The 15474-nt window shown below is 27.5% G+C and overlaps 1 protein-coding gene across 1 annotated transcript in view; it reads left to right on the top strand.

The window, feature by feature from the left end:
- Positions 1 to 14943, top strand: part of LOC100574667 — a 102837-nt gene extending 87894 nt beyond the window's left edge. The window contains exons 4-6 of the mRNA XM_029491265.1: positions 6664 to 6842; positions 13981 to 14155; positions 14578 to 14943. Coding sequence (XP_029347125.1) covers positions 6664 to 6842; positions 13981 to 14155; positions 14578 to 14827 — 604 coding nt within the window. The 3' untranslated portion in view covers positions 14828 to 14943. The remainder of the gene's footprint in view (positions 1 to 6663; positions 6843 to 13980; positions 14156 to 14577) is intronic.
- Positions 14944 to 15474: the final 531 nt, after the last annotated feature.

The following is a 15474-nucleotide window of genomic DNA, read 5'->3' as shown; positions in this document are numbered from 1 at the left end:
CGGACGGCCGTGCCGATCCGGAAGTGTTGTCCGCGGGGCTCGGGGTACAATTTGTTTTACCGGAAATGCCAATGGGTCGACAAGGACACCGACAAGCACTGCAGCGGGATATGCGGCGACTACTGAGGAATACTTCCCGGGCGGTGGCCGATGCGGTAATAGTGGGTTTCAATTATGAGCCGCCACTGTGCGACGCCGGGCACGTGCTAGTCGACGTGCCCAACGACAAGGTAAGGAGTCTGATAAAAGCATACTCGTCGGTCGCCGAGTTGCCGCCGAGCTACTGCTTTGACCTGCCACAACCCAGTTGGCTGGTGGCCCGGGCGTGCCGGCCACGTGACCAGATCTGCGACCAGGGTACTTACATGTGCGTCCATAAGTGCTGCAAGGGCGACCAGATGATAGTCGACGGCCCTAAGTGAGTAGTGGATGGTGGCCTATTTTTAAGTATAAAGTAGTACATAATGCTTATACATAAAGCGTATCTACAGCTGCAGTTGGTGCCGTGGTTATTTGGTTGGAAAGGAATGGTGGAGGTTAGGAGTTATCCTGATTGGCGAAATTTCGATTGTGTGTTTATATACATTATACACACAGCATGTTTCAAGTCTGGCATGCCATACCTAATGAGTAATTTAGGGGGTAGATGTCAGGTGGTACAATATGTTTTGTAAAAATGTCTATGGATATTGTGATAGGTACCTAATATCAATAGTATCTATACTAAATATATTTTATGTATATAAATATAAATTATGGGTAAACATTTACTTAAACACTCCGAAGTTCCAGATACAGGGCACAATAAATTGTATATAAGGAAACATTCCTTAGCTTACAAGATATATTTTTTTTGTCTGGATAATTAAACATATTAGTTTGACTGATTGAATATACAACAACGAAATCATCTTATAATAATTATGGAACCTTATACTCTATCATGTGTTATCATGATATCTATACTAACCTATGCCTATGTATTAATTCAAAATACTTCCAAGGTAGATGTCAGTTTTTCACCAAATTTTAGATTCAATGTTCCTCCTCAAATTATTATTTTCGATACATGAATACATTTTCAAAATATTATGAATTCAATGACCAATGAATCATTGTATACGATGAAAAATAATTCTAAGAGGTGACTGAATAGTCTTTCTGCCTATTATGTTACTATAAGTATATTTCGTTACTTGCATTATTATTTTGTTGCTATAAGTAATTTATTTTTCTTTGAGTTACAGTAATTTAAGCAAATTAAAAAAAAAAAACAAATCTAATGTTGTACTTATGTAATAATTATTAAAACTATTACTTTACGTAGCTATTATTATAACATATAAGTTAATACTAACGTAGATAAATAACACAGAAATATGTAAATTGGTGTGAATTGCTTAAAATTAATCTAAATAAGTACTTTGAAAATTGCATTGTGTATAGGAAATAATTGTACATGGTGAAAAGTATCAAGTCCCTACGAATTATATTTTTAAATTACAATTAAATAACTAAATTGTTTTTTTTTTAAATATTTTTAAAAATTATTTTAATGCCGGATTGTATGAACAATTACTAAACATTTACTTAACGAATCAATAGTGAGATAATAATCCCTTAAACATGATTTCGTAACCCATGATTGAACCATTACATTTTATTGAACCATTATAGTATTATTAATTATTTGTTCGTTGGTTTTTGAATTTCAGCTATATAATAAAAATTGTATGATGAGGAATCATTATTTTATGTTTAAATATCCCGTTTTAAAATAATTTGAATTTCAAACACTCGCCAAAAATGTACATAGATTTACACTAAACTTAATTTTTATTAGATACAAAAAAACATAAGTATGAGAAATATTTTCTTCCATAGAAATTCCGATATTAATAATATTTAAAATATTTTCAAGTTTGGTAACTATAACCTACCATATTACTAATACAAAAATATAATATATATCTTTTAAAATATTAGCTGACAGACTGTCATTGCTCAGAATCGATTTTGTAATCAACAATAAATTACTGAAATCAAAGTATTAAGTATTAAATAGATACTTACTTCACTGAAATCAAATTTAACACATCCATTTCGGTGAACTCGCCAATAACGAGCTACCTTCCCTCTACACCACCTATACCTTCTAAGAAAAGACTTCCACAGATTTTTTTCAAATAAAATAGTTTATTTAATATCACACCATAATTTTTTTTTGTATTATTTATAATATGTATTTTTGATAATTGATAAAATATTTTTTGTCGACATCACTAAAGCAACTGCAATCATATCTGCTGTAAAGTACTTTACAGTTTGTAAGATAAAACATATTATGGTTTACAATTCAAAAATATAGTTTTTCCCAATAACCATAATATTATTATTTTACAATTAATTATACAAAATCAGTATCAGCAATGAAACTACTCAACGAGTGGTCAAAAATAGTATTATTTACAATTACTATTCAATGATATTACCTAATTAACGAAATTATAATTAACTATATATTTAATTATATTTAGATCTGAAAATTCCAGGGGGCCACGTAAACCATATTTGGTACACGATTGAAAATCTTTATTTTGATACAAAATCATATTTGATAATCACATAATAAACTAAAATAAAAAAAATAAAACTTTTTTATAAAGTTTTAGGTCCGTAGCAAATAAGGCATGTTCGCTACATTTTGGGTTAGCTCGAATGGCATATCAATCATGAACCAAAATCGGTACACATAGTGGTTAACCTGTTAATGAGTATAATATATTTGCAGTGGTCCGGAGTGCAAGCAGAGCACGAATCAGTATGAGTTCAAAATTCATCCCGTTAAAGCAAACCAGGACCTTACGATGTTCGCGTCGTCGTTCATCCCAGTGCTGCCGTACTATTTAGATTTCAAGTGTTTAGGCAGAGGCATGGTGAGCCACGGGTTCCTGTTGACCACGGATGGTACCCTTTTCCTTAACGGCGAATTCCAGGTCATACCGGGCACAGAATACTGCGTGGAGTATTCACCGGTGGCCGACAAGATAGTGGCGTTCATATGCGACATTGACACTGTGTTTGAGATCCCACGAGTACGCGAGAGCTCAATTCCATTATTTTATCGGGCAAGTTACGTGGCGTCTACCGTGTGCCTGGCGCTCACCCTTCTCGTGTACAATATACTGCCCAGCCTCCGGAACATCCGCAACTACTACGTCAAGTGCTACATGAGCCATCAGTTATTGTCGTACATCTTCGTAATTGCCCAAATAATTATGGAAAACAGGGAAGGCCATACGTGCATTCTATTCGGTAACATTGATATTACTATTTGATTAATTTCTACCACATTTCCACATACCAAATCATATAGTTATATATCTAAGTACCTTGAGACACCAGCTAGATAATATGTAATAAATTGATTAGGGAAAAAATATATAAGGACAAATACGCTGTACCAATACATCCAAGTCAATGTATCCAACAGAAAACAAATTCATGGTTAAAAAACCAACAGATGAGATAAAAAATCCCCTAACATATGTTTAGTAATGTTATTAAAAGAAAAGGTTAATAATAAATCTATAGTTTATAACTACCATCATTACAACTTCTTTAAAATATCAATTTCAAACTATTTTTTCTCTTTTCAATAATACCATATAGTATAAATATTATAACAGAAACATTAATTTTTTAAAAGAATCCTACAATTACCAACTTGATCAATGAGCAATTATAAAATGTCCAACTAAAATTAATGTTCAAATAATCGGGAGACTAATGCTGATTTTGAAAATCTTAACCACTTGTTTTTAATTTTGATACTCAAAAAAATTGACTTTGCTTCTTCTCTTATATCTTGATTACATCCATTTTTAATTAGTAGATCGCAATTTATCAAATACAACAATTTTATTTCTGATAGTATTTCATCGTGTCAGTTGTCCCCCAAAGTGACCACCTCTCACATTTTGTCTTAAATTTATTTATTATTGATATTGTTTTAGTTTTAAATTATTTTTATATTTTGCTGTTTGCTGATGCAACAAAATTTAAATTAAGCAACATTCAATAAAACGCAATAGGTACTCTTACAAAATAATTTGGATAGTGATAATACTTACGATTGGTGTCATTCTTATGGATTGGATAATAACTTAAATAAATGTCTCTCTAATTATTTTTTTGAAAATCAGAACCTCATCTAACTATCAGTTATAAGTTATCTAATCACTTATTCAATCGGACATCTAAATAAATACCTTATTGGTGTAATTTGTTATTTAAAACTATTATTTAACTTACATGACATGTTTAAAATTAAAAATAATCACTATCTGTTTTTGACATGTTAAAAGAAGCTGTTATAATTTTAGTGTTCCTAGTAGGTAATTATGAAAATATTTTCTTTTCACAATTGTATTTCATTCTTAGTGTATGCCTGTCATATAGGAAATAGAATATAACGAAAACGTATTTCTATAATGTTTAACTATTACAAATCGTACATTATTCTATTTTCATTTAAATATATTATTATTTATTATAATATATATTTTTTCTTTTTCCTTATTATCTTAACTGATCAATTATCATAAATATAGTAGGTACCAACCATTATCATCTACTGTTATACTACCTATATTATAACAATATTATTTTAAGGTTACATTTAATGCTTTTGTTTATAACTTATAATTATTGTTACAGATATATGCATCTAAAAACTAAACAACTAAAAATATAAATATTGCTTTCATTCTTTGTCTTATTGGTATACATGTTTTGGCTTACACATTATAAATACTATTAATTATTATTTTATTTGTTTATGTACTTTGGATTAATTTTAAGTGTAATTTTAGGTTATTCTACTTCATTTTTATTTCTGTCAACTTTATGCTGGTTAAACGTAATAAGCTTCGATATTTACTGGATGATAAGGTATGTAAATTATATTCATACAAAATATAGAAAAAAATGTGTAAAACAATAGCGTGTGTGTTTATGTGGTCTTATAAACTTCTAAGCTACAAATAAGTAAGCAGGTTATTATTGTTAAACTTACAAGTAATAACTACAACTTGTCATGTTCTATTAGAATTGTACCGTTACAGGATAACACTTACAAATCCTTTGATATTACGATAATTATTTAAGTTTGCGAGTGTCGAGTGGAAATATAAATGATACCACTTACTTATAGGTGCAAATTGGGGGGGGGGGGCTTGGGGACTAATCCCCCTAAACTTAGCCGTAGCCCCCTCCCCCTAAATACAATTTTAAAATGCTAGATGTATTGCAATGGTCTGCTCGACTTTAATATATTCAGCCCCCCCAAGTCAAAAGTTGAAATTGCGCCTATGCACTTACTGCATATTTGTTTATTAAATAATATTATTGTTATAGTGTAAACCTTTTTATAAAATATTTAATTTCATATAAAATAACTCTAAGTTATTAAAACGTAAAACATTGATAATCTAAAAATAGAAATTATTTCATAACATACCTATTGTATATAAAGTATATTATAATAACAGTAAATATCAGTTTATAAGTATATAATTACTGATCATGGTCCTATCCACTCTAAAAAAAGAAGATATGTATATATATGTATATATATATGCAAAATATTTTTACACTTCCCCTAGAATTGTCAAGAACTGCCCAAGGTCGTATATTCATATAGGTATGTATCGTTCGGAATAAATAATAATCGAAAAAAAGTATATAAATAATAAATATAAATTATTATTATTATAAAGTCGTGTGTGAAATTCTTACCCATCCATAATGTGCCAACAAAAGTAACAAGTCATGAATAATATTATTATCGAATAGGTACAATATACCCATCTAGTAGGGAGTATATTAATATGGTATTAAATATTATAGTTAATTAAGCGTATAGAATATTTATTAAATTATCAATTATTGCTATATAACTAGGTAGTTTATTATTCGATTATAGATATCGATAAAATTCTTCTACGAAATCAATACTTAAAATATCAAAATTGAAACTTATAAATCAATAAGTAAAATGAAAATAATAATCGTTTCATAAATTGTATTAAAAAATCGAATAAAATTGTAAAAATAAATTTAATTAAAAATTAAAATTCAACAATAGCCAAACAATAGCCAAACAATCGATAATAATAATTTTTCATCAATAGGAAAATTTGTTTTCTTAGGACCGTTTAACATTCAAGCATAATATATAAAACGCGCATAGGTAAAAATTAAAAAGTTAAATTTTTTATCGAAATAAAAATGTATGTTTTTATATTTTATTGTTAGATTTTATCTAAATAAAGAACAGAAAAGATTTAATTAATATTGTGCAACAAAGCGAAAATAAATAAAAATAATAAAATTCATCAAATTATAAAAACAACATATTATTTTTAATTGCAATCAGAAAAAAATATTAGGTAGCAATAAGCCAAATTGAAATCAAAATCAAAATATTTTATTATGAATTCACAGTCTGGATTATATAATATTATACCTATTACTTAATGCATTATACCAGTGTTCAGTGTACCATATTATAATATAAGGTGGTACTTCCATAATCTAAAAGTACAAATTATAACGGTTCATATAACTTCATATAATATTTTTAACACATTTTTAATTTAGGAACAACATTTCAATAAACAGAAATACATCAACATCGTTACGTACCATTATTTACCATTTTTACTGTTGGGGACTTTCAAGTATTTTCGTGTGTACTGGTTTATTTTTTCAATATTCACAAGACAAATCGCTACAGCAATTAGCACCCGATTTTGGAGAATTTGGTTGCTTTTACTACCGTAAGTTCACACAATTATTTTAAAATTAATTAATTTCGACATTTTTATTTTTTCAGATTTAAATATTGTAAATTTTAGCTCGGTGTGTATGTTAACATTTTATGACCAAAATATAATATATTCATAGGTGGTCCCAAAAATTTTACTTCAGCTGCAGCACATTTAATATAAAATACACATACATTTCTAGAGTCGGATAGGCCAGTCGAGCATTTGAGAAAATATCGAAGGGTTGAACATTTTGGGCTGGTAGGATAAAATGGCCATAATGCCAAAATTTTACTTCAGCTAAAATATTCAATGTATTAATACATTCCTAGAGTCGGATAGGCCAGTCGAGCATTCGATAAAATCTCGAAGGGCTGATAACATTTTGAACTATAATATAATATTAAATTATTAAATCAATAATCTATAATTTAGTTTACTTAAAAATGAGAAAAATATTTAAATTACATTTTTTCGTAAAATTATTACCAATAAGCCAATAGTATGGCGTTCGCCCTGATTGTAATAATATTCCATTGCACGTCGAATGGGTGATGTGCTCCATACATATGAGTCATTTCTGGCTCCTGGATATCTTGGATTGATATTTAAAATTTTAAGTTGTGGGCTAACTATATCTATACAATTAATTCGTATAAATTCTTAAATAAATTCGAACGTTATTGAACTATTAAAAATGTCTATACATACTGCTTGAACATTCAACGAGTGATTTCCATGATGGTTTATAAGCTTCTTTGTGAACTTTAGGTGCAAGAATATTAATGTAGGTACAATCAATAGCACCAATGGCACCTTCAAATGGCTGTGGTACATATTTCGAAATTCTTCACGTGCTTAATTTTTTTGAATATTTGTCATAGGAAATGTTACCCATTGCCTTAAGACTCTATCGTTTATAACATCAGTCATATCATGGAGACAGCTACTGACTGATGGCTGACTAATATTCAAATCAAAATGATCACCAGTAGCACGTTGATAGCTACCTTTCGCATAAAAATAAACTGCACCTAATACCTATAATCCGAACAAATTAAATATGAATTTGATAAACCTTTGTATGTTATTTTATATATTGATGTACGTAGAAAAGTACCTTTTTAAATTTTAAATTATCCAAATCTGATAGGTAGGAACTGTAAGAATAATAATATTAACTAGGTACCTACCTAGGTTTGGTTTTTGTTAAATCAAGAATTTTGTAATATTTTTGTCTAGGTATAGAATTCTATTATTTTAATAAAAAAATTACATGAATTTCCACAGGGTGCGCAGAGTTACGCTCTCGTTGAAGGAAAGGTCGAATAGTATTTGTTAAGTCCATAGATAATTCAGGACTTAGACGAGATACATTCTCTTCTTGGGAGTTCATAAGGATTTTGAGTGTCACGTAAAATCTGTCTTTCTCTATATCTCCACTCATATCCCAAAAAATGCAAAGTCATGTTTTGTTTTAAAATCTTTATATTCTCTTACTCAATGTCTAAAATAATAATTAAAAAGGTCTATCATATATTATTCTACATTTTAAAATAGTTGTCTAAGATCTAAGTACTAAGTAGGTATAACGATTAACGGTTAAAGATAACAATATAAAATTCGTTAAGGCTTAACGGCCCTTCTAAAAGGTCTGATACAGGAACGAATATTTTTGATAATAATTTGAAAATTAACGATTAATTTCGTTATCAATTATTTAGAAAATCGCTAATTTCTGCTATTGTCGAAACGCTCACTATCGATAGCTTAACTAACTGAAATTATTCGATAAGGCCTCTTATCGAATTACAGAATCGAGCTGCAGGTGGAATAAAATGGCCGCAATTCCACATAACAATTTTTATGACAGCTACATAATAGTATACTATCAACAAATGTGATAAAGTCATTATTATTCATTATTAATATTAATATGTGGCCAAGATATGGGCTATTCGGCCCCCATAACAAATTATGAGCTGGTAGAAAAATATTTTTTGAAGAGCAGAGACTACCCAATCTGCCCCTGTACATTCCTATACCGATACCACACTCACATACACACACATATATAATATATTCTATACATTTCATTCAATTCTTCTACTTGGAATTTTCATTTTCTTTTCTTTTCTTTTTATAAACAGCTAGTTTATTAAATTTTTATAGTTATTAGTTATAACTTATAATATTTAATATAGAAGCATAATTGTTTTTACAGAAGTTATTGATTCGACCCTACGAGCCCATCTAATAGTAGACAATGATTTCAATGTTGTAAATTTATAACTGAACGATCATGATGCAATTATATTTTCTAAAATAGCATGTCTTGTAGGACTTCTATCGATAAAAATATAAATAAATTAAGTACCAAAAACTAATTCATCATTATTTTTCAAACCGGATGCTGAAATTATAGGGCCAAATATAGAATATTTTTATCTTCCACTTTACACTTAGCCTGTACTCTTCTAATAGGCAGGGGAGACTAGGGTAAAGCGAATAGCTAGGAAAAGTGAATAATGTTAATAACTTTTTCAATATTAATGATTAAATAATAAAGAGCACATAAGTTGGCAGCAATATGTATCGTCTTTGCGGGATGATGATTTAGTATCATTTACTAGTTTATATACACCATAAAAGCGTTTATTATACGAAAATAGTTACATTTCTTAATAAAATACATGATAAGAATTTTTTTATGTTTTTTAAATAATATTTATAAATTAACTTTTTTATAATTGGTCTATTATGTTCATAATTATACTAAGTTTATATAGTTATTAAACACAAGTCCCTAAATCACGTATACTTTAAAAAAAAATAATGTCTATTTAAGAAAAAGTCAATCATGGCAAAGTGGAAATATCATCATTTTAGAAAATATTTTATTTTTATTTGATGAAGTTAATCTGAAAATGTCATATTTCGTTTATATTATAATATGAAAAGATATTAAGAAGAATTTTTTATCGTTCTTTTTTATGATTCTGAAGAATTAAATATTATATTTAAAAATGTTGTTTTTTTTATTTTGAGTTAATTTATTAATGTGTGTTTGCATTCATATTATACAATATATTAAATGGATTAACATAAATTATTTATTTATCTCATTGTTTACCACTTAGCCCACCATATGTTTCCACTCTGCCCTCTTTCCGGGCAAAGTGAATAAAATTCAACTTTTAAAAATGTTTCATTTTTTTATCAATTGAATGCTTATTAAGTTTTTTGAAGGAATAAATAATGAATTTGAGAATTCAATTGTTGATTATATTAAAAAATGGTTCTTAAAATAATAGTTTGGACAACATTTTTTGACACATAAATTTAACATATGCGCTTTGCCCTGGTATTCTCTACTACCAGGCATGGTACATGCACCATCTACCTAAGCAGACTAACATAACCGATGTCCAATTTTTTGTCAAAGTTGTACGCTTAAGGAAATTAGTGAATCAAGTAGTTTTTAACATCTTTGAAGTATGCATACCTACTCATAATGATGAATAATTCAATAAATTAATTAATTGAGATGAATATCTATCAATAATTCTTAAAGGCATAAAAGGCGTTAAATAAAATCGAATCTGATTAATATGTGTGATAGTACCAATGGATAGTGGCATAGTGATAATATATTGTCTATCACCATCTAGAGAAGATATTCTCTGCATTGTGATCTGAAGCATGATCTAGCGTGATCTATTCGAACATTATCATAAGAACTACGAACTAACAAATAATAATTCTTAATTTCTTTATTTATTCCGAATTCTTTATCAGAAAAATAAACCATGAAATAACAAACATATATAAATTCTAAAATACCTACCTTATGAGTAATGAATAATTATAATATAATTATTTATAATAACAGCCAATAAAAAAATTTGGTGGTTGAAAATTTGAATGTCAAGTGCAGCACAGGCTCTGCTCCCTGCACCCGTAGGACCACCTATGTTTGTAATGTACTGGAATATTGTATATTTAATAAAAACCATAATATATTTTTACCTTAAAAAACGTGTAAAACTCGATGGCTAAGAGGCCAAAAGTTTAGATCACAAACACTACATTTTACAAGAGAGCAGTTTTAAGATTTTAAATGGTTCTACTACCAATTAATTTGTGTTGTAGATATTTGTATTTCGGTATTGCAACTTATTTATTTGTAAAATATTTTGTAGATTACATAAATGTTAACTTTTAATGTGTAACATTTTTTTTAACTTAATTATAATGTTTCTTTTAAATTTAAATGGGACTTGTTATAAGTGGCCATTAAAATATATGTATGGTGGCTTGGTTTGGCGTAGACCGTAGCTCCAAAAATGCTCTGAATGTACGTATTAGCCGGTGTTGCTTATCCCGGATGGGTGACCACCCGGACTTTGTAACTACATATCCTTGCTACATATACAAACGGGTTTCAACCAATTTTTTCAACAGTCACTCCTCCCTACAAACAAAAATACGTAGTTGTGGAGCTTAAGCTAAATAAAAAAAAAAAAATGTATAATATATTTTTATCGTGGACGTATATCTAAGTTTTGATGGACATAATATTAAAATTTGTTAATTTTATATAAACTATAATTGATAAGGTTATGATAGAAATAGTTTAAAATGTACTTAAAACTATTTTTTTATATAAAAAGTTACATACGTATTTAAATTTGTTGTAAAAAGGATAAAAAAAAAATATTAAATTTTTTTATTCAATGGGAAATATACGCCATACATAAGAATACATAATCAAAGTTATAATTTGTATACAATTTAATGTATTGACAATTAATGCTTGAAAGAAAATTATTTTATTTCATCAATTCTTCAGTACAGGTGTAATAATAACAAATATGATGTAAAAATTAAAGAAAAAGTATCTCATAAAAATAAATGTTTATAAAAAAAAAATAATAATACTGTAAGGTATCAATAACCAATGTTGAAATATGTTTCCTAATTGTAGTGATTATATTATAATAACAAATTAAAATAAAATATAAGAAACTCATAAGTCTGTTGACACAACTACACACAACAGGACATGATTGTCACACAAACTAAAATAATATTATGAAATATCGATGTATCATCAGTGATTAAAACGGCAAAAATTAAAAAAAAAAGTTTTCAAAAAAAAAAATACATCCGGAGATAATTTTTAATAAAATATAGATTAACAAATTCAATATTATCTTAAACGTTAAACATTAGGTACGCACAAAATTGAATGAATTGTTTTTGACAAAAGTAACAAGTCCGAACTCATTATATTTGATCACTTAACATTTAGATAATGTTAAAATAATATTTATTATATGTCTCATTAATTTAGGACTTCTTATAATATATTGTGTTAACTAAAAAAAACTATCTAGGGCTAAAAAAAACAAAAATTAGAGTTTAAATAAAACATATTTTAATTATGATATCGACTTAATATAATGTTTAACCGATTCAAAAAAACGACCCAGATTAACCCAATAGACTTATAAAACGGTTTTGAGAAAAATTGGAAATATAACTCTTATACTCGAATTGATTAACGTTTACACATAATTTCGTTTTAGTATACCTACATAATATGTTAACCATCATATTGTATGACCTCGGGTAGCCGGGTTTATTTGCATTTAAACAAGTAGGCATATGCATAAAAAACTACAGCACATCATCTTAAAATATTTGTGAAATTTGAATTTATAAGATATGTGTATATATTATGTTTATTTATTGGCCATTATATTGTACATGTAAACCATTAAATACTGTTGACTGTTGAGGAAGAATTTGGACCGTGCCCAGGATAAAATCACCATAATATGTACCTATCTAATATAAGTTTAAAAAAAATATAAATTATAAAATGTGTTTTTAAGAATTTTTTTAAGAAACGAGGTTATCTGTTAAAATAATATGCCGATATTTCATACTGCATAAATATTATTTCAACTGAAATGCTTAAACTTGTTCTATAAGTTATTAAATAAATCAATATATTTTTGTTGCACAAAGTATGATATTAAAAATATTTTCGTGATCAAACATTTACGAATACCTATTGTTTTAAATATAAAATTCTTTAGAATATGACACAACTCTTTCTAAACTGCTCTAAGTAATTCGTTTGCATAAGAGTTGAATCATTCCAGCCTCCAGGTGAATTTAAATGTGATCCCTTTCTCAAAAATAGTCCAAATCATAAAACCAAAAAAACTTATTTTCTAGACGCTAAGACAAGTTATTACCGTGGACATTTTATATGCACGCAGAGGCAAACATTTGAATGCCACTATTCAAGTGTTTTTAAGTATTCTCAGAATTGAATCAAATTTTTAAAAATGAAATGCTCTTTTAAATTATTTTGCATCAATACACTAAGCAAATGAGACTGAAGTAAATTAACTTTTAAACTCGAAATTAAAAAATAAGTTCAATTTAATTTTCAATATTTAAACTTCTTAACTACCCCCTAAAAAAATGCATTTATTTTGATAGTTATTTTATTCAAACGAATTTTTGTTTCATTCCCAATAGTGGCACCGAACCCTAGCTACAGCGCCCGCTGTACATGTTTTTGTGGGTAGTGAACGGTTGTGGTACCTATACAATCTCGTATTAATGTCTTGTTTTAAATTTTTTGCTTGAAGATAATAATTGTTGGTATGGTTATAAATTTAATAAGACTTAATACGCGACAATATGACATTACTCATAATAGTTTAATCTATTTACCTACACAAAACACAAATACATACACCCATAATAAATAGTTTAACAGATTATTTTTCAAAGAAAAGTAGGTATTTACCTACCTTTGTAACCTACAATTTCAAAATATTAATTTAAATTTGATTCAAAAATATTTGTTACTCATCACATATTTTATTTGCAACAGTTAATTTTTACATTGTGTACTTATTATTATGGTTATGAAAAAATTTATTTGTTGTATTCATAAAGGGATAAAAAATAATAATCGATGGTATAGGTGTTTGTATAAAATAGGTATAACATTTTGCGATATAACTTTGAATGAACATTGGCCCCACTAGTTTTCTATATTAAAATTGTATATGGCAGGGTTATATGAATAAATAATTATTAATTTATATTTAATATTTTCCAGATATGTCTGGCTTTGGAGGTTTAATTTTCATCCTGATACCAGTGTTTGTTATGCTGACTGCCAATTTAATTTTGTTCTTGCTAACATCTATTCATTCTTTAAGAATTAAATCCGAACTCCATAAATTCAATCGAACAGATTCAAGAACAGAACGTTTTATTGTCTACAAAGAGAAGTAAGATTATAGTGGGTACTATCCATTTACAAAGGGCACACACCTAATATAGTCTCTTAAGTTCTTTTGGTACCTACATATTCATTATTTAAACATTATTAAATATTTACAATATTAATCTCTGCGAGGGAAGTCAAAATATAAGTGAGAAGCGTCTAAAAATATTAAATATTGAAAAATCTATATTTAAATTGTACTATACTACAACATATTATAGTACAACATAGTACAAAATATTATAATATAAATAATATAACGCAATTACTAGCTAAACTAAAAGTGTGATAAATTTAAGATTAATATTTTTCATTTTCTCCACTAGTTGATATAAATCTTCTAAACAATTTTAATTAATTGGTAACAAAATATTTAAAATCTTTTCATTTGACTTTATATAACTTTTAATTTTTAATTTTTGACAGATTTGTAATAAGCATCAAACTATTTCTGATTATGGGAATCCCATATTTGCTTACGGTACTATCTATTTTCTTTCAAAGAAAAGGGACCAAATGGTACATTATTTATGCAGCTAGCAGTTTACAAGGAGTATTTATATTTATTATATTCGTGGCCAAGCGTAAAGTTATTATGGAGTTACGAAAAAAGTTCAGAGGTTCAATGGATCGCAGTGAGTTGACACAAATGAGCAATATCTCTGGGTCGTCATAAAAGTGGCACTGCTGGGCAGTGGTCATAAAAATTATAATGATTTCTAAATGAAATATGTATATACAATGTAGATATTATTATATTATTTATATGTTAAGACTGTGGCCTATAGGGCATAAAAAAAATCATTATTTGTATGCCTTTAAATATTATATTATATTATATTATAATATTTTTGTGCCTTAAGAAAATACGTTTTTTTTTTGTATTGTGGTTATTATGAAAATAAAATAATAGTTAATAAACAAAAAATACAATTTATCCAATTTATCCAATTGTTCATAAGGTATGTTATATTTTACCCAAATAATTTATCTTTTTTTTTAAATACATACGTACTAGGTAGTATATATTTATAAAAAAATGGATAAATCTTATTTAATAAAATTACAAAAAAAATTTAAAACTGTTTAATTGATATTTTTCTTGAATTTCAATGTTCACTTTTATTAATTTACAATAAGCTACAAAAAGTATGTTGTAAAGAAAATATAAGCAACAAGTTTTGTGCTATCTGCAAATCCATAATAAAATACGTAGGTATATATTTTCATACAGGGTATCTATTACTAATTTATTAATTACCGCATTGGTTATAAATACTAGAATTTATAATCAATGCTTCTATTTAAAAGGCGAAATAAAAA

Source organism: Acyrthosiphon pisum, chromosome X, assembly GCF_005508785.2.
Source record: "Acyrthosiphon pisum isolate AL4f chromosome X, pea_aphid_22Mar2018_4r6ur, whole genome shotgun sequence".
Lineage (NCBI taxonomy): Eukaryota > Metazoa > Arthropoda > Insecta > Hemiptera > Aphididae > Acyrthosiphon > Acyrthosiphon pisum.
This window is presented reverse-complemented; position numbering and strand designations above follow the sequence as displayed.